Source organism: Phascolarctos cinereus, unplaced genomic scaffold (assembly GCF_003287225.1).
Source record: "Phascolarctos cinereus isolate Bilbo 61053 unplaced genomic scaffold, phaCin_HiC Scaffold_726;HRSCAF=1367, whole genome shotgun sequence".
In the NCBI taxonomy this organism is placed as follows: domain Eukaryota; kingdom Metazoa; phylum Chordata; class Mammalia; order Diprotodontia; family Phascolarctidae; genus Phascolarctos; species Phascolarctos cinereus.
The window spans coordinates 41,520,454-41,546,482 of record NW_027556098.1 but is presented as its reverse complement, the minus strand read 5'-3'; the positions used below and the strand labels follow the sequence as shown (position 1 = coordinate 41,546,482).

At 33.7% G+C, this 26,029-nt stretch overlaps 1 protein-coding gene across 1 annotated transcript in view; it reads right to left on the bottom strand.

Moving 5' to 3' along the window:
* DSCAM (DS cell adhesion molecule) overlaps positions 1–26,029 on the bottom strand; it is a 933,525-nt gene that overhangs the window by 141,204 nt on the left and 766,292 nt on the right. The window contains exons 17-19 of the mRNA XM_078146483.1: positions 12,598–12,838; positions 10,641–10,787; positions 3,596–3,751 (exon numbers count right to left, since the gene is read on the bottom strand). Coding sequence (XP_078002609.1) covers positions 3,596–3,751; positions 10,641–10,787; positions 12,598–12,838 — 544 coding nt within the window. The remainder of the gene's footprint in view (positions 1–3,595; positions 3,752–10,640; positions 10,788–12,597; positions 12,839–26,029) is intronic.

The window sequence follows — 26,029 nt, the reverse complement described above, 5'->3', positions numbered from 1 at the left end:
ATATAGGAGATGTGAGCTTCATTCATCCACTAGAAAGAAACTGTCAAAATTACATTTGGAGTCTGTTGTGGACTAGGCAAAAAAATGGAGATAATAGAGAGAAACTAAGCTTCTTTTGGTCATGCTCCAGAACTGGATCTGGTTTTTCTGTGTGCCAAGAGTTTTCGGTGGACCTTTAATCATGGGTGACATTAGCACTGAAGTTACCAAAGACCTATTTTTGGTTGACTTGTTTTGGAAGATGTGTTCAAATTCTTTATATAATTCTCTACTTCATGCTGTGTAATAGATGTGGCCATATACATTCTAATTATCTTTATGGTGTTTTTCCCCTTCTGGCTCATCATAATTTCTATAAAATGAGATTATCAAGTATTCCATCAGATAGTGCTTCTTGTAACTTTCGAGCACATGATAACCAACTCCATCAACTCTTTTACTTGTCTTTCCAGGAGAACTTGCGAAATGTTCTTCTATTTATTTTCAATGTCTTTTATAGGCAATTGGGGTTAAGTGACTTGCCCAGGGTCACACAGCTAGTAAGTGTGTCAAGTGTTTGGTCTGAGGCTGGATTTGAACTCAGGTACTCCTGACTTCAGGGCCCGTGCTCTATCCACTGAGCCACCTAGCTGCCCCTCAATGTCTTTAACTCTTTAAAAAATGAAGTAAAATGAAGTAACATCAAAGAATACATCAGCTGTGTTTGACAATATGAACCTGATTTTACAGAGCAAAGCCAATAGTACGTGTTTCTTAAGCAGGCACTGAAAATGCACAGTGAAGTGAATAGCGAGAGAAAAATAGACTGGACTGTCTTTGGGAAGTCACGTGATTCTTTTAATAAACTCAAATACCTCCCTGGAACATCTCCTATTTCTTTTTGGTTGTTAAACACCATGATTCTTATGGTACCAGGCAGTGCTACACATTGAAAAGGGAGCTGGTCATGGAGCCAGGAAGAATCAGGTTCAAGTCCTACCACTAACACATATTAGCTGGTGACTTTTAGGTAAGGGATTTACCTCTTAGTGCTCTAGACAATTCACTAAGACAATCTAGGGGCAAGGGCAAATTGTTTTTCTCAGTTGGGAGAGTAAATTTCCACACTAGGATTTTCCTAAAATGATAACAACAACAACCACATCTAGAATTCGTATAGTATTTCAAGTTTTGTAGTATGCTTTATGTGTACCATCTCATTTGATTCTCACCACAACCCCTTGAGGTAGGTGCTATTATCACCATTTTATACATGAGGACTAAGTAGCTAAATGCCTTGTGCAAGGTAAGATTTGAACTCAGGTCTTGTTGACTCTGAGTTCCGTACTTTATCCACTGCACCACCTAGCTGTCTCAAACTGGTTTAAAAAAATCTTTTGATGATATTATGTGGCTGTAAACTATGGAATTCTACTGTCTCCAAAGAATTTAAACATAATTAGCTAAAGGGCTATGGAGATTTGCATGGTAGCTATGTGGTGCATAGTGACATACAGTGGAACCTGCACAGAGTTGTGCTTGGCTGACAGTCTTTGAGATTCTAAGGTCACCATCCTGTCATATTGGGGTATAGAAACTGCATTTTTGTGGAGACTTTTGTCTCCACAAAATGTAAGACACAGAAAATTTAAAATAATAGGTGAGTAGGATCAAGTAGCATACTGATCGTATCAATATTAATCACATTATTGTCTTTGAAATTAGGCAAAATTTACTTCACAAACCAGCATTGTACTAGTACCTTCATATTTGTGTGCTAGTCTTTCCCCATTGAATTTATAATGTAAAAAAGTAGTAAAGGAAATAAAGAAATGGAGTAAATACTGAAAAGAATTATATTAACTTTTAATCACCAGTTCTACAATATGAGCCTATATTTTGGGGACCCATGAACATATATGGAAAGTTTTCATGAGCAGCATCAATTCCTCAACATCGAATTCTCTATATAATGAGTGAGATAGTTCTTTTATATTGCCTTCCCCAGAAAGGTAACAGAGTAACAGCAAGTGTTAGTATAGTAGAGTATATACTTATTTAGATTACTTCAATACCTTCGCAGATCTGTGATTTTATTGATGTGAGCCCTCTTTCCACTATATAGCACAGACTGCCACTCTTCCATGCCTATCAAGATGACCTTCATACTTTGTTGTGGCCAAGTACATTTGTTACCTTATACATAATCTTCTAGAGATGACCATCTCTGAGTTTAGCTACACCATAATTGGTCCTCAGAGAACTAAGGCCACATTACTCAAGAAGCCTTGTTCCCAGGAGCACAACAACTAAACCCTTTAGTAAATATTTCCTTGTAGGAAAAACTGTTCCAACAATTAGAGTCATATAAATATAAACAGAGAGTTTCTGGATATAATGGACTCCCCCTCCCTAGGGGTTTTTAAGAAAAAAGCTGTATGATCACTGTTAGTATGTTGTACAAACTATTCTTGTTCAGATATTGGTTAGACTAGAGAGCCTCCTAATTTCCATTCTAACTCTGTGATTCTCTAATGAGCCTATGAAAATGTTTTGACTAATACTTTTTGCTTGCTAAAAATGATAACAAAATGTCTTTACATATATATATGTATACACATATATAATATATTATACATGTATATATTATAGATCCAGCATAATGTAGTATATCTATGTCAAAGTCACTTTTTCCATAAACTGAAAAAATAACATCAGAGATGAATTTGATATTTTTTCTATTACAAAATCAGATGCATTTGTAAACATGCATCTACCAAATGGTATATAAAACAGAAGTACCAAAGATAGGCCCTAACAGGCTATTTCTAGTTCAATATTAGAAGTCTTTCCAACTTGGTAGGCCCTAGCTTATGCTAAACTTATGCCTGATGACATGGCTTTTAAGAAAGCACATAACATTACCTTGATTTTATCATTATTCATTAGAGCAGAACTTTGATGGAGATATTATTTAAAAAATATAAAAAATGTCAGATGTGATTTCTATATGCTCTGGAAATAATGACATAATTAAACAGCAAGATTAAGAGTTAAAGGTTTGAAGAAAAGAGTTACAGTTTTTTTATTTACTGAATCTTCATAGATTATTTTAGAATAAAAACAATATAAAACAATGGCTTTACCATATACATATGGTAAAAGCATTCACTTAAAGAAAAAATAGTTTAGACCTTGGTCATGTATCTTTGGAACTACACCTTTCATACTAGTAGCTAATACAGTAACCAAAGGCATAACAAGAAGAGGGAAACCCCTACAAAAGTATTACAACCTTTAAAAAAATTAATTATTGGCAAATGTTAGATAAAATTATAAAGACAAAGTGGGGAAATAAGGTGAATAAAAATAATTGCAAAACAGGAAGCTAATGTTCGTGGATTTTCCCTGCCAAGGTTTTTGGGAAGGCAAAATAAGGACTAACATGGTAAACGGAGGTGAAGTTGTCTTATGCTGCCTTTTCTGGAGGAGGTCTCAAGTTTGTACTTCAGGAGCTCAACAAAAGCCTCATCTGACATCTGGCTTCTAAAACAAGAACTGATTGCTTCACAAACCGCACATCATATTTAGCTATCCAGCAGTTGAAAGTCCTCACCATCCTCTTTGGTGCGAGTGAATATCTGCTCGCTTCTGACTCCATCTCCAGCTCTGGTAAATGCCAACACCTGAATGCTGTAGTTGGTATATTTCTCTAGCCCATCTAGCTCCAGGGAAGGCTGTGTAGTAGTGACATTTTTAATCTCTCCCAGCTCTGGGGAAGAAGAAAAACAAAACACAATCATGCATGCTATTGTTACTGGCAACACTATTTTTGCCCTTCTTTGTACTTGCTGTCTAGTTGTGTAGAGAATATATCCACCTGTCACACAGTTTAAATTACATAGAAGGGTTAATGCACATTCATTAGATAATGATGAGTGCCATGTAGCAATTTGGAAAAGAGAATTCGCATACCAATTGCCTCAGAACACCTGGCAGAAAAATAGACATAAAAAATAGAGCATTGCACTCAAAGTTGAGTGTTACAAACCAATTTCAATACAATATTCTATGCTTGGACCATATCTCTGTTGTAATTGCCTAAGGGGACAATAAACAGTTATGAGTTCAAATGGAATTGGTATTGCCACAATACATTATTTTTTCGTTTTAAAATTAATTTCATGGGTGCCTTTTTATGTCACTGTAATTCCTCCATTATCTATCCCTGCTAACTACCCCAGAAAGCCACCTCATATAATAAACAGTGTTTTTTTTTAAAAAGATACAGAAAGAAAAAGAAGGGGAAAAAAGCCAGCATAACTTATCAATACTTCAAAAAAAATCTGAAAATATGTTGAATCTACAACTTTGGAAGGCCCATGTGTGCAAAGAAAGAAGAAGGTGTCTTCTTTGGAACCACGCTTGTTCTTTATAATTTTGCCATATTCACTTTTGATTTTTTATGTATGTGGGTATTTTTTAAATTTCCATTTAGTCACTGCGTATATATGTGTGTATAAATATGTATATATACACACATTATTCATAGTTTTCTTTGCTCTACTTATTTCATTCTTCATCAGTTCATGTAGATATTTCCATACATCTTTGTGTTCCTCACATCCATCATTTTTATATGTAATATTTTATTTTCCCTCAATTACATGTTAAAAATTTTACATCTATCATTTCTTACAACCTGATATTTCATGTACCACAGTTTGTTTAGCCATCCCCCAATCCAATTGATGGGCTGTAGCTTCCAATTTTTTGTTAACACAAGAAGTACTGTTATATATATTTTGGTGTCCATGGGTACTTTCTACTTATCAGTTGCTTCCTTGGGTTAAGGCTTAGTTGTTGAATCATCAGGTCAAAGGGTATTGTTTTAGCCACTTTATTTGTTTAATTCTAAATTGCTTTCTAAAATGGTTACGCTGATCCACAACTCTGCCAAAAATGCATCAGTTTACCTTTCTTCCTACAACCTAACTCTGACGACTTCCGTCTTTTGTCAAATTGAGTTTAAAATGAGAAGTTGTGATGTGAAACTTCAGGATTGTTTTGATTTACGTTTCTCTTACTGTTAGTGATTTGGAACTTTCCTTCATGTGATTTTATGTGTGTATATACATATATATGCATGTGTGTTAATTGCTTATATATCTGAGATACTAAACTCTTATCAGAGAAATCTGGTACAAAGTTTTCCCCCATTCAATCACTTCTTTCTTATCTTAGGTATATTACTTTTGTGCAGAAAATTTCAGTTTCACATAATCAAAGGCATATTTTATCTTTTGTAATTCTGTCCTATTTTATTAAGAAGGTATCTCCTACACATAGCTGTAAGAGATGTATGATATACTTGCTCCAATGAATCTTTTAAAAATATGGATCTTCAGAGGATTCATCATTTAATATCTCACCACTGGACCCAGATGGCTCCAGAGGAAAAAGTGAGGCTGGTGACCTTGTACAGCCTTCTCTCACTTAAATTCAATTCACTTGCAAGTTGTGGCTTCACCTCCCTGATGTCATGGTCCTCCTCAAGAACGAAGGAAAACAACAACAGGCTCAGAAATGTACTCATCATGAAGCTTCTGCAAGTTCTTTTTTAAATCTGCTTGAAACCTATTTTAAAGCAACTGTCTTTTTTTAAATTTTTATGACTTTTAAAGTCATAAAGTCACTTGATAAACACTGGTTCCCAAAAGAGACTTACTCAGCTTACATTGATGAAATGACATGGAATCTGAAATTTTGTTTTAACAAAAATGCTTTACTTTCAGAACTATGGTAAAAGCCATTTGCACTCAAAGTTAAAGCATAAAATATCTTCCTCTATGCTACATTATCTTACGTAATTTAAGAGAAGTGAAAGTGATATACAATTCAAGCACTTTTAAAAAGACTATGTAAATTAAATGTTTTCTATGATTTTTATTTGAATCAGTCTTTTCACTGATATATAGATATGTGATGTATATGGCCCATTCTGTAAAATTCTTTCTTCATTACTTCAAACTCTCTCTGCTGAAGTTTTTCAGGGCGACTGTGAAAGGGTAAGTATTCCAGGGACTCAAAAGAAGAGTATAATGTAGAGTTGAACCAGTTCAACAAGGGCTGGATGGGTGATGGAGATGGATGTAGTGTAGTAAGTGCAGATGGCCTGAGAAAGAACTGAGAAATAGAGAGATTTGAGGTAATGGTGAGAAACAGCAGGTTTGGGAGTTGCAAGGCAGAGATAAAAGTGAAATGACAGCAGATTATAATGGATAAAGGAATTTTGGGGTTCATGAACACAGAAGTGGTATGCTTGTTGGTAATGGCAAGGTCTAAGTCATGACCATTTCTGTGCGTGGCTAAGGAAGGGTGTTCATCAGAAATATGAGAATATAGGAAATAAGCATTTTAGGTGGGAGTTTCTATGTGTTTTGATATTCTCTGGCTCGAAGACAGGAATTGGGGAGTACAGAAAAACTGTAAGTCTGGCACTAAAATCATTGAAGAAGGAAAGAGAGTGTCCTGGAGATCAGTAGATAAGAGTTACTAGAACCTTGATTGGGTGATAAATACAGATTGACTGAACTTCAAAAGAGAGGTTATTGAGAGATGGTGGTAGAGGGAGAGGGGAAGTAGCAATGAGTAACAAAGAGTATTCTAACTTTACCACTACATCCAGAGAGTTAGGGGGTAGGAGTGAAAAGAGTTCCTGATATGCATAGTTGATAGTCTCAATATCTAGAGTTCCATATACAATTGAAATCATAGATTAAAACTAAAAAAAGACAGAGACAGAGAAAGGGACAGAGAGACAGACAAAAAGAGAGACCAACACACACACACATACACATACATATATATATATATGAAAAATATAAAATAACCAATTAAAAAACCCTGCTATGCTAGAAAACTCCAACACATAGCAATTAAATACAGCTACTCCAATGAAAAACAATAAATTCTACAACCAGCCAGGAGAAACACCTTCAAAAATTAAGGAAAGAAAATTCAAATAACATAAGACTATTCTATTCTCTCCAGAAATAGGCTATTGTGTTTTTAAAAGCAAAGCAGCTCAAAATGCAACCCAAGATGAACTCTGCAGCCCTGTAAATTTGAGCCTAATCATTGATAAAAATATGGACACGCAATTTTTAAGAAGGCATTTGAAACATTCCTATAAAGAAAAACAGATCTGACCAGATTAGTTTTTTGCAAACTCCACTTCACACCTCCTCAAACTCACAACAATGAAAAGGCAGTAAAGGTAAATAAACAGAGCAACCAAGGGAGGGGACAGGAAACAAAATAAGTAACTCCAGGAAAAATAAAACCAAATTTTTAAGAGAAAGAAATCTATGGGGTAAACAACAACAGCAGCAGTAACAACAGCAATAGCAACATAATAACAGAAGAGGCATTAGGAGGTGTCCTTCTAAGAGTACACAAGGAGGCAAGGGGGAAAGCAGAAATTTAGTAGAGAAACAGTGTTGCAGAAATAGGCTGGAGTTACTAAGACTCAATATACCCCTCCCCCCATAAATCAATATATTTGTGAGATTAAACTATAGAGTGGGAGGGCACATAAATGTTGAGAAAGGAGGAAAAATATGGAGGGGTATATGCGATGTATCCTAATCAAGTAAATGGTTAACAATGAAAGAAAAGAATTCCTATGTTCTGTAAAAAAAAAAAAAAGGTCTGTAGAAGAATGGGTGAGGTGGTACAGGGAGGGATGGAAACAGGGGACAAGAAAGTAGGGAATATCAAGGTAGTGAAGGGAGAGTGCCCCAATGAAGAACACTCCAATGCGGCAATAGAAATATTATAAAATGGCTGTAATTTGTAGGGATTTGGTATTTATATACCTCTGACAATGCTGGGTCTCTGCGGACAGCATTTTACCTCACGAGAATGGGAGTCAGAGCTGGGAGCAACTTCCACCCAGAAGAGTGAGAAGGTATTGACCATATAGCAATTCTAAAATAATTGTACTGACTCATAGCTCTATCAACAATGTGTTATCTTCCTATATCCCCCCCAACATTGACTATTCCAATGTTCTATTACGTTTCCCAATTTTCTGCACATGAAATGAAACTTCAGAGTTGTCTTGATTTGCTTTTCACTTATTATTAGTAATTTGAAAAATTATTTCATCTATTTGTTAATAATTTGCAATTCTTAAGAACTTTTGGTTCATACACATCTATCTATCTATATATACATGTGTATATATATACATGCATATATGTACACATGTATATATATGAAAAATATATACATATAATCTATAATGCATATAATTATATATGACCATATAAATGTATTTTGTATTGTGAATATGTATTATCTTAAACCAAAAACTACATCCCAATAGATAAGTAAAGGATATGAAAAAATAAATCTCAAAAGAATTTCAAACTATTAACAACCATTTGAAAGAATGCTCCAAATCATTAAGAAGAGAAACAACAATGAAAACAACAGTATCATCTCATGTCCCTCAAATTGACAAAGATGAGAATTGTCAGTTTTGGAGGGATTGTTGGAATATAGGGACACTAGTGCAGTGATTCTTAAATTTTTTGGTCTCGGGTCCCTTTATACTCTACAAAATTGTGCTGCCCCTGCCCCAAAGAGCTTTGGTTTTATGGTGGTTATATCTATCAATGTTTACCTCATTAAAAATTAAAATGTCTTGTTATTATGAAAAGAGTTTTTAAATTGTGGACCCACTGAAAACATTTCAGGGTGCCCAGAGGTCTTTGGAGAATTACTGCTCTAGTGCATTACTGATGGAGCCATACAACTGTTTTGCAAAGCAATTTGGAATTACACAAATAAAGTGACTAAAATTCCCATATCTTTTGACTTTAAATTGTTAGGATGATAACAATAATAACAACAGCAATAACAACAACAACATTTCATATAGCACTTTAAGATGTGTGAATTGTTTCACAAATATCTTGTTTATCCTCACAAGTTTGGGAGGTATGTGCAATTATTTTTTTCTATTTTACAAATGAGGAATCTGAGACAGTCAGAAGTTGTAACTTGTCCAGGAGTTTTCATGAACTGATGCAGAGCCAAGTAGCAATATATATGAGTAGGACAATGTAAACAAAAAGATCCACTAGAAAATAATCAAAAGTAAATGTTGCAAAATTATAAAGAATAAGCCTGGCTCCAAAGAAGACACCTTCACCTCGTCCCTATGGAGAGGTGAGAGGACCATGAGTGTGATACATTGCACATCTTGTCAGATTTTTTCAATGTATTATTTTGCTAATTTTTCTCCTTTTCAAACTATTATTTTTTATATTGTCTGGCTCTCTGAGAGAAGTAGAGAAGGGAAAATTTTGCTAATGTAAAAAAAAAGATATCAATATAAATGGTCAAAGGATATGAACAGACAGTTCTCAGATGAAGAAATTAAAGCCATCTATAGTCATGTGAAAAAATGCTCTAAATCGTTATTGATTAGAGAAATGCAAATCAAAACAACTCTGAGGTACCACAACACACCTATCAGATTTGCCAACATGACAAAACAGGAAAATGATAAATGTTGGAGAAGATGTGGGAAAATTGGAACGCTAATACATTGTTCATGGAGTTGTGAAATGACCCAACCATTTAGGAGAACAATTTGGAACTATGCCCAAAGGGCTACAAAAATGTGCATACCCTTTGATCCAGCAATAGCACTTCTAGGGCTATATCCCAAAGAGATCAAACAAATGGGAAAAGGACCCACATGTACAAAAATATTCATAGCACCTCTTTTTGTGGTGGCAAAGAATTGGAAATTGAGATGATGCCCCATCAATTGGGGAATAGCTGAGCAAGCTGTGGTATATGAATGTAATGGAATGCTATTGTGCTATAAGAAATGATGAAAATGCTGACTTCAGAAAAGCTGGAAAGACTTATATGGTCTGATGCTGAGTGAAGTGAGCAGAACCAAGAGGACTTTGTACACAATAACAGCCACGTTATGCAATGACTAAGAATGTTAAACTGAAACTTTCTCAGCATTACGAGGATCTAAGACATCTCCAGAGGCCTCAGGATGGAAAATGCTGTCCACATCCAAAGAAAGAACTGTGGAAGTCGAATCGCTATCACTTATTTTTACCTTCTGTTGAGTTTTGTTTCATCTTGCTGATGGTTTCTCTTATTGGTTTTAATTTTTACTTACAACTTCACTAATGTGAAAATATGTTTAATGGGTATGTAAATGTAAAGGCTATGTCAGATTGTGCGCCATCTTGGGGAGGGTGGGGGGGAGGAAGGGGGAGAAAAATTTTCAACTCAAAAGCATATGGAAAAAAAATTTTTAAAAAATGAACAAAAATAAAAAGAAAAAAATAAATAAAAAAGATATCAAAATTTAAAAAAAAACACTAAAAGGAAATGCAAGCGTATTGAAAGACAGACATACAAAAGATGTCACATTTTTAGTGCAAAAGACCAAACCAATGGAGGCAATTGATGACATGATTCTATAAACTGATATGTTAACAGTGTCTTGCATGTAGGTACTTAAATGCTTGTTGACTGATATATTTAATTTGACTTGGTCTACAAATTATATGAGTTCTCTTTGTGACGTCTTTAATATCCTAGTCACATTCTCTTACCTCCATCCAAGAGATTGGCCCAGTATATCACTCTGAATCCTTGGAGAATTCCATTCAAGGCTTCTTTGGCAAGTGTTGACCAGGTTATGGATATGGTTTCTGGTGATGTAGCTATGGCTTGGACATTCTCTGGAGGGTAACTGGGCACTGAAATTAAAATAAAAAAGAATGAACACTATTTTGAAGATAAAGATGAAAATGTTGTCATTATTCTCCAGCACAAACATACATTCTCAAATCTATATAAAATTGTTTTTATATTGTTATCACACAAGTGAACATTCAATTGGTATTATCTCTATACTTCTTACCTGCTTTATTTTTCAGAAGGCCATTATTCTTTTTATCAGTTGAAGTGAATTTGAGACTAATATATAAGACCTTAATTTCTGATCACTGTAATTTAGTATTTATAACACTCATCTTCCGTGTTATACAATTCATATTTTGCTGTAGTATACTTTAAGAATTCATACTCTTATCCTACCCCCTCAAAAAAACATCCTGATAAAAAAATAACTTCATCCTGATATCATTCTCATAGTATTGTTGTTTTCTTTGCCTTCAGTTTGTATTTGTGTTTTGTTGGAAGGAGAGGGTAGGGGAATATTAGCTGGGCAATTAGGAATTGCCAATAAGGATCACTTTATTGGGGATACCTCAAAAATCCAGAATTATTTTCCCCCTGCCATTAGAAGTAATTACCTTATTTCCCACATCATTGTGTTTTTGACATTAATACTTTATATTTTTCCAGGAAATGTAGCAAAATTATTTATTTAAATGTCTATGTTGGTAAAATAAGCCACTTGTTAAAACCCAATGTATATTAAGCATGCTTTATAAACTAGTGAAGGTAAAAGGAAGGGAAGAAATTTGAACGTCCTTATTAATAGCAACTCCTTTTCTACAAATACCACTTCTGGTCATTTCAGATATAACTAGTTATTTTACCTCTCAAAATTAGGCACACATGGTTAATTATATACAGAGGCAATTGTAGGCTCAAAATAACTAGCTATTTGTCCCCTTTAATATTAAACACCTGCTTATTGATATTATTAGTCTGTACATGTCGTTTTGTGCCTCAATGTTGACACAGTATGACAGAACGGATAGACAACAAGCTGTCAATTCCAGCCTCTGACACATACTGGTTGTGTGACACTGGACAAGTCATTTAAATTCTCAGGCAACTTTCTAAGATCATAAATTTCAGAAAAGGGTCCACCTGCATTGGTAAAGGAAGTTTCCTCATCAGGTATCATCCCTAAGATTGTGTCTTCAGAATACAGCACTAACTATATGTTTCCAGACACTCAATAAATTTAAAAGGTTTATATCACATTTTAGTATCTTATACTGAAATTGTATTTTACTGTTTATGATTTGATCTCTCTCTATTAGCTGAATTAATATTTCCTGAACATCAGAGGGAGATGTATCTCATGAGGTATGGTCTATGAGGTCTTAGAAAAATGAAACAATTTTATTTTATAAACAGTTACCAAAAACTCTCTTTTAAAATGGACATGGAGTGTTCTTAGAGCAGATTATTTTCTTACAATCTAGCTGACCACTTTTAGTAAAAGGAAGAGACACAGGACTTCGCTTGAGAAGGCCCAAATCTTGCATGTTAAATGAAACAGAGCAACTCAAAGAGAGAAATAATTTTGCCTTTGCAAACAAGTGGTGTCAGAGTTGTGACCAAACCACAATGTAACTCCGAGTGAAATAAGACATCTACCCCATTACATACTCCTTTGCCAATAATCTGAAGTTATTTTTCTTCCTGAGAAATCAAAATAAACCCAGTATGTATAAGCACAGGAGAAAAACTAGGTCGGTACTTAAATAAAACAGTAAGATGAAACAAAAATACCTGTTGCTCTTTAGGGAAGAAAAACAATAAACTTTAATACTGGCCTGCAATAGCCAAACAACTAGAAGCACATACCATCCTCTAGGGTAGTAGTAATGATTTCCTGAGAAGAAGGTCCTGTTCCAGCCTGGTTGCATGCCTGTACCACAAGGCCATACTGAGTGAATTTATTTAGGTTGTCAAGAGTATAAATTTCACTGTCTCCAGTGGTATCAATGCTGATAATGTTGAACTGGAAGTTGCCTCCTGTGCTATATTCCCGGTAACCTATCTGGTAGCCTCGAATAATGCCATTTTGCAAGTGTTTCTTTGGAGCCTAAATAGGAAAGAAAAGATAATACTCAAAATAGCTAGAGATGAAATCAACACCTATCTAGAACCTCTAGCTTTACAAAAGGAGTGAAGGTGAAGTTGTAGTCACCTTCTACAATACTCTTCAATGATAGCCAGATCACTAACATATGCCTATGCACAGAGTTAAACAGGAATGCTAATATTCTAAGACATTGTTAGCACAAAGTTAAAAAGATGATACTCCAAGAGTTATCGAGAGCACTCTCTTAAACCTGTAGAAGGAATTAGGGGGAATGAATGATACCTCTCAAGTTTTTGAAGGATTGTTATATAGAATGAGAGTAGGTGTGGCAACAGTGCCTACTTTAGAGTCAGGAAGACCTGGATTCAAGTTCTACCTCTGTTAAGTCCATTAAACTCTCAACACCTCAGGCAATTAGGAGTTTTGGTTGAATTGTTAACATTTGTAGAAGGACTTTTTACACTGGTGTTCCTCAATACAATAAAATCACAAGTCTAGGCTATGCTATTCCCCTATGTGTGAGTCATGTAGAACTGATTTAGACTAGTGTTTCTTTTTCTCCTAGAAGAACACAAGCAACAATGGGTGGCAATTGCAGAGAGGCCAATTTTGGTTCAATTTTTCTAAAACTTAAAGTTGTCCAAAAGTGGAATAAATTGTTTCAGGAGATAGAAAGATTCTCTCTCACAAAAAGTCTTTGGTACAGACTGGATGTCCATTGGTTTTAGAAGTTAGTCTTATGTTTTTAAAAGTTAGACTAGATGAAATTTGGTGACCTTTCCAACAACTGAGATAACATAAGATCTCGTTGTACTACACTAATGAAAGTATTTTCAAAAAATACTTGAAGAACTGACATTCAAAAGTTTATATTCATAATGTCTATGATAAAATAGTCTGTTAAGATAACTGAAAGAAAACACCACGTAAAATAAAAAAACATTTTAGCATGATTATTTGTATAAAAACACTGACTATGCTAATAGAAAATAATGTGTCTATTCAGTCAACAGACATGTACTCTATACAAACTATGTCTTTAGAACCATTAAAGATACAGAAAAATCTTATTATTTAATTGGGGATATAAAACTAACACCTAAAACTATAGAAGTTCAAAAATAGCAATATCTATGTGGTCTGAGATGGTCATAGAATATATTAATGAGATTTGAGTCAGCCAAAGAGAATGGGTAGGATTTAGATAATTATAGGGAAGGAGGAAGGGAATTCAGACAGCATGCAGTAGATACTGAGATACGGAAAGGTATGGAATTATCCCATACTATACCTATTCATGAGTTCAAATATGGTCTCAGACACTTAATAGCTCTGTGACCCTGAAAAGTCACCTAACCCTGTTTGCCTCAGTCTCCTCATCTGTAAAATGTGCTGGAGAAGGAAATGGCAAACTACCCCAATATCCTTGCCAAGAAAACCCCTAATGGGGTCATGAAGACTTGGACATAACTGAAATGACTGAACAACAAAAAACTGCACAATTAGTACCTTTAAGATTTGAGGCCCCTCTTCTCCTAACCCCCATGCCAAAGCTGCTTATTCAACTAGTTATTCATTAATTATTCATAGTTATTCAATTTATAGAAACTGCTTATTCAATTTGGGGAGTTTAAATATATACTACTGGGGCAGCTAGGTGGTGTGGTGGATAGAGCACTGGCCCTGAAGTCAGGAGGACCTAGTTCAAATCCGGCCTCAGACCAAACACTTGACACTTACTTACTAGCTGTGTGACCCTGGGCAAGTCACTTAACCTCAATTGCCTAAAAAAAAATTTAAAAAATATGTACTATTTATACCCAATAGCCATTTCAGTGATAAATTCCAAATTTCTAATATGTAATCATTTTATGAAAATCACTTGCTCTTTTTTATTTTGAGTTTTAATCACACATTTGATATTATGAGACAATCAAGATATCTTTTTTTCTTTCTTAGTAAGTGAAAATATATTCTCAGTAACTCCTGAATTTCAGGAGGACTGAAGATGCGATTCTTGTTTGCTTGTTCATGTTATAATGAACAAAAATATGTGAACCCCTTCATAAATTATTTCTTGGAATCTCCACATTTTCAGCTATGCTACTGCTATAACATTACAAATCACAAATTTTGCTCTTAAAAGGCAGTTGTCTATTTTAAATAATTCATGTTTTCACTGTCAGTGAAAAAAATAATATGCATTTTCATATCATGGGCCTTTAGTTGGAATACACTATAATGTATTCCAAACAACATGATACTGGGTACTGCATAATTCAGTTCAACATTAATTAATCAATGAACTAAACTGTAGGTCCTGGGGAATCTAAAAATACATATAACAAAGCTGCTGAGCTATAGTAAGAGTGGGGCAATTGGAGCTTTGTCCAGTGTAACGAGTTCAAAGAATTCTGAATTTAAAATGTACTAGTTAAAATACTTACAGTGTTTTAGGAAAATGATAGATCTTATTGCTTAGTTAGCAAGTTAACAAAAGATGCTCCAGATGTCAAAGGCAATGAGGGGTAGAACAAGACCAGGAGATATAGAGTAATTCAGTTTTGGAATATAGACTACACGAAGCGAAGTAATTCAAAATAAAGTTGGGCAATGGGTTTGGATCCAGATTGCAGAAGGTCTCAAGCGATCAGATACATATATTCATACTTTTTTTTGATAAATGAGTGAAGTGATCATAGCAGTGCATTTGGAAGATTATTCTGGCAATTGTGTTCAAAATGGATTAGACAGTGGATAGACTAGTTGCAAGAAGAATTGCTTGGAGGGGATTATGATAGTTTAGATGAGATGAGTAGCATGACCTGAGTATAGGTGAGGGTAAAGAAGAGGTTCCCAAAAACATATTGGAAAGGTAGAAATTATTGGAATAGACAGCTAAGTGGATATGTAAGAGGAGAGAATAAAGAATCAAAAGTGATTCAGTTTTTGAGTCTGAGAGGCTAAGTGGAATCATGGACAAAGTTAGAAAACTTGTGTGTGGGCAGGGGGAGAAAGTGAGGAATTACTTTATCATCACATCTAAGACTCAAAAGTTCACTAACTGCTACTGTTCATAATAGTCTAATTACTAAAAAGAAGGATCTTGAACAAGGTTAGGATTTTTTTGAGAGTAGTAAGTGGAGAATATTTAACGTACTTTCCAAGGCCACAAAATAAATCTGCTGTTTAAAATGAACAGATTGTAAGATTTAGAGTTGGAAGAAACCTTAGAAATCATATGGTTCAATGATAATTGAGATCATTGGAATTAAGATACTGTTTCTTATTAGAACACAAATCAATAATGATATATTTAGCCCTCATGTCATGTACATTTTGAATTGTCTTTCAAATTACATATCACTCATGTTTCACAACTATGCCTATTAAAACCTTTAAGGGTCATGTATACTGCAAATGAAAATACACTTCTTTGGGAGGCATCTGCATTTGAGAGGTAGAGTTGTGGTAAATGAAAAGTTTTATATAAGAAAAAGGCAACTAATAAATTTCACACAGTTTAATTTCATGCATTTGTTCTTCCACAAACTGAAATAGAAAGTCTAGGCCTGCTAATATGCTAATTCTAATATCAATCTGTCAAAAAGAACAAACAACAATACAGACAAATAATAACCAATTTCCAGAAAACTAGAGAATTAAGCAGCTTTTGGTAACAGCATACCATCTGAGTAGATTGGTGAATGAAATAGGTTCTATTCTCTGCCTTAGCAGTTAATCAGTATGATTTATTTATCTTCAAGATTCCTTTTTACTAGAGAAGAAAATATGCTGAACATATATTTGAGACAGTGTGGCATAGAGGAATGATTAGAAAGAATCTTGGATTTGGAATTTGAAGATCTGGGCTCAAATACCAGCCCCAAGATAGGAAAATGAAATTAAAGGCATGAAGATGGGTAAAAAGAAAATAAAACCACCCTTTTTTGACAATCATCTGATAGTTTACTAAGAACTAATAGAGAAAGGATATTATTTGAGACAATAAATTTAGCAAAGTTGCAATCTACAAAAATAAATTCCCCCAAATCAATAGTATTTCTATATTATAATAACAAAACCCAAGGGACAATAATAGAAATGGAACCATTCAACATAACCACAAAATTACTAAAATACTGGGGGATTAATCTACCAAAGCAGAAAATACTTGAACAGATTCAATTACAAAGTGCTCCTTAAAGAAATAAAGAACTCACCCTACATGAAAATGGTGAGGAAGGGGATAAGAAAGGGGTGGATGATAGAAGGGGGAGCAGACTGGGGGAGGGGGTAATCAGACGCCAACATTTTTGAGGAGGGACAGGTCAAAGGAGAGAATACAATAAATGGGAGTGGGGTGGAGTAGGATAGAGAAAAATATAGTTAGTCTTTCACAACATGACTATTATGGAAGTGTTTTGCATGACTACACATGTATAACCTATATCGAATTGCTTGCCTTCACAATGAGTGTGGGTGGGGAGGGAGGAAGAGAGAGAATTTGGATCTCAAAGTTTTAAAAATGAATGTTAAAAATTGTTTTTATGTGCAACTGGGAAATAAGATATATAGGCAAAAGGGGTATAGAAATCTATTCTGCCCTATAGGAAAACAGAAGGAGAAGGGGATAAGAGAAGAGGAGGGTGATAGAAAGGAGGACAGATTGGGGGAAGTCGTATTCAGAAGTCTTGGGATGGGGATGGGGAGAGATGGGGAGAAAATTTGGAACTCAAAATCTTGTGGAAGTGAATGTTGAAAACTAAAAATAAATTAATTAATAAAAAAAGAAATAAAGAACTACTTAAATAATGAAGGAACATTCTGTGGTCATGGCTGGTCCTTGCCAAAAGACTAAAAATGATAATGCTACTCAAGTTAAGTTACAGTTTTCATGTTATACTAATAAAATTATCAAATTGTTATTTTATATAACTTAATAAAATAATGACAAAATTCTTTTGGAGGAACAAAAGATCAAGGATATTAAGGAAAATTATAAAATTAGAGATGAAGAGGAGGAGGAGAATAGCACTCCAGACCCCTAAATGTATTACAAAATAGTCTTCATCGCAATCATTTTGTAGTGGTATGAAAAATAGAAAGCTAGATCAGTGGAATAGAATAGACAAGGAGGATCAGAAACAACAGAACTCAATAACCCTGTGTTCAAAAAGCCAGAAAACATAAAATTGTTTAGGAAAGAACTCCCTGTTTGAATGAAAACTTCTGGAAAAACTACAAAGCAGACAGGTAGAAATTAGGGTTAGACCAATATCTTATGTATTCTACAATAAATTCAAAAGGGACATGTGACCTTATTATTAAAGATTATATTATCAAAAAAAATGAGAAGAGAAACAGACCACATACCTTTCATAGATGTGGGCAGGGGATGTATTCTTAAGCAAAAAAGGGATCAGGGGGACGTTGAATAATGTGGTACCTTCTATGTGCCACTTAGCACTTTACAAATATTACCTCATTTGCTCTGCACAAAAACCCTGTGAGGTAGGTGCTTTTATCCTCATTTTACAGATGAGGAAGTTTAGGCAAGAAGATATTAAGTGACTTGACCAAGGTCACATAGCTCATAAGTGTCTGAGGCCAGATTTAAACTGAGGTTTTTCTGCTCTATCCATCTAACTTCTGCTAAAACAATTAGATAAAAGGCAATTACCAAGGATAAAATAAATAACTTAATTATATAAGACTAAAAAGCTTCTGAGCAAAGAAAATTAATATATCTATGTAAACAGAGAATTGGTTGAATGGAAAAAAATGTATCAAATTTCTCTGATCAGGTTTTGGTATTCAAGATATAAAGGCCTACACACACACACACACACACACACACACACACACACACACACACACACACATACACACTTTCTATTGTATGTATGTATATATATGTGTATGCATGGTGGATGAATCTGTGAATCACTACAAATGTTTTGTAAAACAATTTGTAATTATATAAAGAAAGTGATTAAAATATCCATAACCCAGTGTTATTCCACTGCTAGGTTCATATTCTAAGGATGTCATTGATAAGAAGAAAGTCCCCATATGTATCAATGTAATTATAGTAGCACTTTTTGTGGTAACAAAGTATTGAAAATAATGTACACACATAGGTTAGGAAACGGCTAAAGAGATTATGGTCCATGAATGTAATAGAATATTACTATGCTGTGAGAAATGACAAATATAATGATGAATAATTAATTAATAATGAAATAAAAAATTACACAATGACTATATATGGAAAGAATATTCACAAAACAATCAAGAGGGAATATTAAGAAATCACAAAGTAAAAGTGTGACCTCAAAGAAGACATAGAAGAAGACCTATTTAGTCACTCCCTTTCCTGGGGTGGTAGGTCTGTGGGTGCAGAACATTACGTATGTTTTCAGGCTTTTTTTAAAAACCATATTTCTTGGTTTTCTGAATTCTTTCTCTTTTTTCTCTTTTTTTAAACTTTAAAATATTATTTGTTATACAGGATATATCTCTGGGTTGGGAAGGGATACCAGGAGAAATTTTGGTGATGTATGAAAATGAAATACCATAAAATTGTTTTTAAAGGAAAGAACAATAAACTGAAAAGTTTCAGAGGGCAACACAAAGAAGCAAGGTAGTTATAGAACGAACTGCTAGATTGAATATATACTTTTAAAAATATGCTCAAGTAATGAGATTTATGGTTTCATATATAAATCTCATTTTGTGTCTTTATATATGGAAATGTTTATTTTCTTGATTTTTTATCAAGGTAGTACTTTTTTAAAAAAAATTGCAAATTAAATGTCAAAAATAATGTTAGGAGTCTAGGAAAACAATGTATATATTTTTTTAAAGGTTTGGACACCTTACTTTATCATTAAACAAAACAAAACAAAAACAACAAAACTTCCCAGAGATCAAAATAAAGATACTAATACCCTACTAATTATTACCTGAAAGGAATGTTGAAAGGAAAAGCCTCAATCTGGAATGTCATAGTCATAATTCAGAGCTCCTATGTCAAAGAAATAATGTGGCAAGTATCAAAAAGAAACAATTCATTTACCGAGGAACATGAGGAACACTCAAGAACAGACCACTTTTTCTAAAAATAAGAGGAGATCTTGGAATGTAATGTTCCAAAAGTCAAAAGATGTAGTTTATAATCAAGAATATTTCACTTAATCCTGCAGAGGATTAATGGACCTTTATGGAATGGAGGGATTTCTTTGCATTTCTGATGAAAAACATTAGAGATGAGTAGGACATTTTAAATATAATCACAAGTCAAAAGAAACTGGAAAAGGCACATTTTTTGACCAATCAGCAGGAACTAAATAATGATGCAGTGCTAACATTCTAATAGGGTGAGAAGAACAAGTGTCCCTTCAGAACCTCAATGTCTTCAAAGATATAAATGGAGCTAAATAAGAAAAACAGAGCTACTGAGGTGCATTGGATGAAAAAGAAGGAAAACAGAAAATTTTGGAAGGGCTGTGGAGAAAAGGCCACAGTGATACACTGCTATATCTGTGAATGGGTATAACCATTTTGGAAAACAATTTGGAATTATACATAAAAAGTTACTAAACAGTGGATGTCTTTTGACTAAACTACATCACTGCGAGTCCTAGACTCAAAAGAGATCCAAGAAAGATAAAAATATCCCATGTGACATAAATATTTATAGCAGCTTTTATTGTGATGGCAAAAAAAAATCAGAAAGATGCCCATCAATTGGTTAATGGCCATTCTGAGGATTTTAAGAGGGGAGAGATAAGGGAAGGCAAAAAGTTGAACATATTAGTATAGAAATCAAGAAGAAAGATAAAATTTGCTATTTCTCATAATTGAGGTTCATGAGAAGAAAAGTACACAAACACAGAGGAAAGAGTGGGGATGACATGAGCCTCACTTATCTGAAACAGATAAAGGAGAGATGAACAAACAATAGCTTGGTATAGAAAGACATGAAATTCAATCAGTGAACAAAGTGGAATGGGTAAGGGAATTAGAAGGGAGGACAATACCTCAGAGTGAATAGCTAAATGATCTTCTTAATCCTAATCAGTGGATTAAAATAAGAGAAGTGCAAGATAGGTAAAGAACTAGAATAGGAGGAGGACACTTCAGAATGCCTCTTAAACAACTCGGTTGAACAAATTATGGCATATAAATACGATAACCATAAAAATTGTTGTTCCATAATAAATGATGAAAAAGATGATTTAGAAGAATCTTGGGTGGTAGGAATTGACATAGAGTGAAACTCTGGACAAATTTTGGTGGGGCTCTGGGTTGAGTTTTAGACTGGTCCAATCATTCTAGAAAACAGTTTGGAACTAAATTCTATAAGCAAGCAAACTTTGACTCAGTTGTACAACTATTGGACATTTATCCTCAAAGATATCAAGGAAAGAAAAAGGACTTTCCATATGTGTGTATGTATATATGCATGTATACATATGTGTATACATATGTGTATATATGTATATATCTAATCTTTATAAGAAATGAAATAAGACCTTTATTATTGTATCATTGTTTGAAACATAGTACTATGAGTCCTTCTTGGAAGGTACTTGAGTCCTTCCAACCTTTTGCATCATTTCCTTTGAAAATATTAACCTTTTGTTCCTTCAGAATTTTTTTTTTGCTCTATAAAGTAATTATTTGGTAGTTTCATTGCTAAGACATTGAATATGTAAATTAATTTCAGTAGTGTTGTCATTTTCATGATACTGGCTTAGCTTACCCATGAGTGATCAATATTCTCCAATTATTTAGTTCCATCTTTATTTCCATAGAATGTTTTATACTTGTATACCTCCATCCTCATGCACATATATGCATGCATAGTCATACACATATATTTCTTGTGTGTATGTTGGTAGTTAGTCCCCTAAATATTTTAGACATTTTGTTGTTAAACAAAATTGCTTTTCTTGCTGGGTTTTATTGGTAAAACTATACAAAAATGTGGATGATTTACATGGTATTACATTATATTGTATTTATGTATATATTATATGGACTAACTAAAATGCTTTATTCTGATCTTATTGGAAAAGTCTCTAATTTATACACATCACATATAATGCTGGATCTTGCTTTCAGAGAGATTATTTGCCGCAGTAAGAAAAGGTCAATTTATTCCAGTTTTCTAATATTTTTTAAACAAAAATTAGTATTGTATTTTGTAAAAAGACAAACCAAACTTTTCTTTATATGGTGATGTAATCTTATAATTTTTGTCTTTCTTTTTATTAATATTTATTAACATTTTCTCTTTTGTTGAAAGTTTTCCTGAATTTGAAATAACCCTGCATTTCTCATAGAAATCTAACCTAGTTATATTGTATAACCTTTTAAATATGTTACAGCCTATTTGCTATTATTTTATTTAAACTTTTTACATCATTATTCACTGGAAATATGGATCTTCTTTCTATACACAGGCTACACACACACACACACACACACACACACACACACACGTAATTTTCTTTCTCTGTTTTGGTTTCCCAATAATTTAGGCTTAAAGAATATATTGGCATTATGCAAGGAATTTGGTAGGATCTCTTTTCCTCTTTTTGCAAATACTTGTTGTAATATTGGAGTTAGTTATGTTTTGAATATTAAGTAGAATTGCCCTGCAAATACATGTTGCCTATATATATTTTTTTGTATTGGGAGCTCATTTGTGCCTTTACATTTTTTTTTTCTGAGACTGAGTCATTTAAACTTTCTGTTTTTTGTTCTGTGAATCTGTACATTTTCTATTTTATTCATCTATTTTATTAAGCTTTTTTTGGTAAAGTTTTTTATTTTAGTGGTTTATCATTGAACAAAATAATTTTGAACAATTTCCCTTCATTTTTGCTTAATTCAATGTGAATTTTCTTTTCTTCATTTTTGATACTATTAATTTTGTCTTTCTCTTTTTTAAATCAAATGATTTTTTGTTTTAAGTTTTGTTATTCTCTTTTTTGATTTTAAGAATTTCTATTTTGAGGTTTATTTGAGCTTTTAAAATTTGTTGGTTTTCTAGATTTTTTTAAAAAAATAGTTACGTGCTTAATCCATTGATTCTTTTCTTTCCTTGATAAAAGTGTTTGAAGTTATAAATTTTCCCTTAAGGAAGTTCTGGTTAAATCTCACAAATTTTGATATGATGCTTCTTTGTTGTCATTAACTTTAAAGAATTATTAAATGTTTCTATGATTCTTCTTAAAGAATAAATTAATCTCCAATTAACTTTTGTCCTTTTTAAAAGCTCCATATTGAATAACATTTTGATTGCATTTTAGTCAGCAAGGTTTTCATGTTTGCGAGGCTTTTATGGAATACTGCAAGATCAATTTCTCTAAAGATGATGTTCCCAGCTGAGAAATATAGTGTTTTCTATTCCCACTCAAAAATTACCAGAGATCTATTACATGTAACTTTTCCACAATTCTATAAAGCTCTTTAACTTCTTTCTATTTTTTTTGCCACATTTGTGTAAGTCTGAAAACTTCCCCACTATTATTTATAGTTTTATTATCTATTTCTCCCTGCAATTTGTTTAGCTTTGACATTCCTGTAACAGGAATAACATCTTCTAGCATTTCCCTACTACACAGAGATTAGCTTTTCTTACAAGAAGATAAAGTAATCCTGGGATCTGATTGACTCCTGTTTCCCTGACCCAGCTTCATGGTCATTAAGGAAATAGAAAGTCTCATCCACATGCTGTTGGTGCCTCTGTGACATGGTGGATTTTTGAAGACCCTGTAAGTCCTCTTATCCTTCACCACATCCTACACTGATGATCAGATATATTTCTATACAGAGACTGGGGGGGTGGGGTGACGATATAAGAAAACCTCTTCTTGTTAAATGTTAAATGAATTTTAAGTGCCTTATTTTATCCCAGTATTGAACCTTAACTAAGACAATGATGGCCTTAAAGCTGCCTCCAACATATGTTAGTTAGTTCATTGTCTATAATACTTTTAAGTATAGTATAATTTCCTTCTTTATCTCTTTTAATCATATTTATTTTTGCAATTGCTTATTTGAGGTCAAGGTTACTAACTTCAATTTAAAAATATTTATAGCAGCTCTTTTTGTGGGGACAAAGAATTGGAAATTGAGGGAATGTCCATCAATTGGGGAATGGCTGAACAAGTTGTGGTATATGGATGTAATGGAATACTATTGTGCTATAAGAAATGATGAGTGGGCTGCCTTTGAAAAACCTGAAAAGACTTGTATGGACTGATGCTGAGTGAAGTGAGAAGAATCAGGAGAGCGTTGTACACGGTAACAGCCATGTTGTGTGATGACTAATGTTGATAGGCTTAGCCCTTCTCAGCAATGCAAGGATCTAAGACATCTCCAAAGGTCTCAGGATGGAAAATGCTATCCACATCCAAAGAAAGAACTATGGAGTTTGAATGAAGATCAAAGCATACTATTTGCTATTTTTTTCTTCTGTTTTGTTTGTTTTCTCTTTCTTGTGGTTCCTCCCATTGGTTCTAATTCTTCCTTACAACATCACTAATGTGAAAGTATGTTTAATAGGAATGTATATGTATAGCCTACATCAGATTGCGTGCCGTCTTGGGGAAGGAGGTGGGAAGGAAGGAGAAGAAAAATTTTAAAACTCAAATGCTTATGGAAATGATTGTTGACAAACTAAAATAAATAAATAAAAAATATAAAAAACAAAAAAAAAATAGCTAAAGCATAATTTGTTTTGTTCCAGCACCTTATTTTTTTGTTGTTGTTCAGTCATTTTCTGTCATGTTTAATTCTTTGTGACCCCATTTGGGGTTTTCTGGGCAAAGAAACTGGAGTGGATTGTCATTTCCTTCTCCATCTCATTTTACAAATGAGAGAACTAAGGTAAACTAGGTTAAATGGCTTGCCTAGGGTCACACAACTAGTAAATTTCTGAGGCCAGATTTGAATTCAAGAAAATGATTCTTCTTGATTCCAGGCCAGCACCCTATTACTGTGCCACCTAACTGTCCTTATTTTCACTCTGTGTGTATGCTTATGTTTCAAGAGTGTTTTTTGTATGCAGTACTGTTGGATATAAACAGTACTGTTGGATTCTGCTTCTCAATCTGCTATTATCCTCTTCCGTTTGGTAATCACGTTTCTCCTATTCACATTCACAGTTATGATCACTCATTTGTATCTCTTTTCGAACACTTCTTTTATCCTTTTTCCTGTCTTTGTTCTCCATTGCTTCTTTAAAAAGGAAGAATATGGCGTGAAAGAATTCTGTTTAGTATCAGTGTTGTGTGCTTATTGCAATCAGCTTCTCCACATCTTCCTCTCTTCTCTTTTCCTCACCTAGACCTCAATCAAAGGTTCTTACACTTTCTTTTTTTTAAAGCCCCCTCTTAAAAATCTATCCTATGAGCTTTGAGTTTGTCCTTTTTCTCAATAATCCCTCTCTGAATCTACCTTCCCTTTCATTCTCCACTCTTCCCTCTCCCCTTTCTTCCTTAATTTGATCAAATGAGATGAAAATAAGGTTTAAGTAATGCGTTTTCCTCCAGACTCTTACATTTTTGTTGTAGGAGTTATGGAGAGGGTACTTCCTCTTATTTTGGCAGCTTTCATGTCCTTCTTTTTTTGATGTTGATCATTAAACAAACAAGACTATATCTATCAAATAATCCCATATGATCTCCTGGTACCAAGTATCTTATACAAAATTTTAGTAAAGTTTCTTACATATATGCACACTTATATGAGATTGTAACAATATTGCTATATTTTGCTCTGCTGTGTGAAATACCTTTTTCTGCCATCAACAAATATTTTTGAAAATGTAATTTTTGATCCTAAAGGCAATAGTCTTTAAATCAATTATGTAACTATGAAGACGTCTTCTACTGTTTGTGAAATCCTACCCATTCTCTTCTCACTGTTTTAATCAAGGATATCCTCCTTTCATGTGTAGATAATTCTCATAAAGGTTTTAGACTGAAGTTCTTAACCTGAGATTCATGAAGAATTCAGGTGGCATTTGTTTTTCTAATACTTTGATAACTATTTCAATATAGGTTTGCTTTGGAATTCTGAATATTTTATTTTTTGAACTTAAAAATTTTATTCTGAGAAAGTGTACATAGGCTTTACCATTTCACTAAGGGGTTTGCAACACACAAAAAG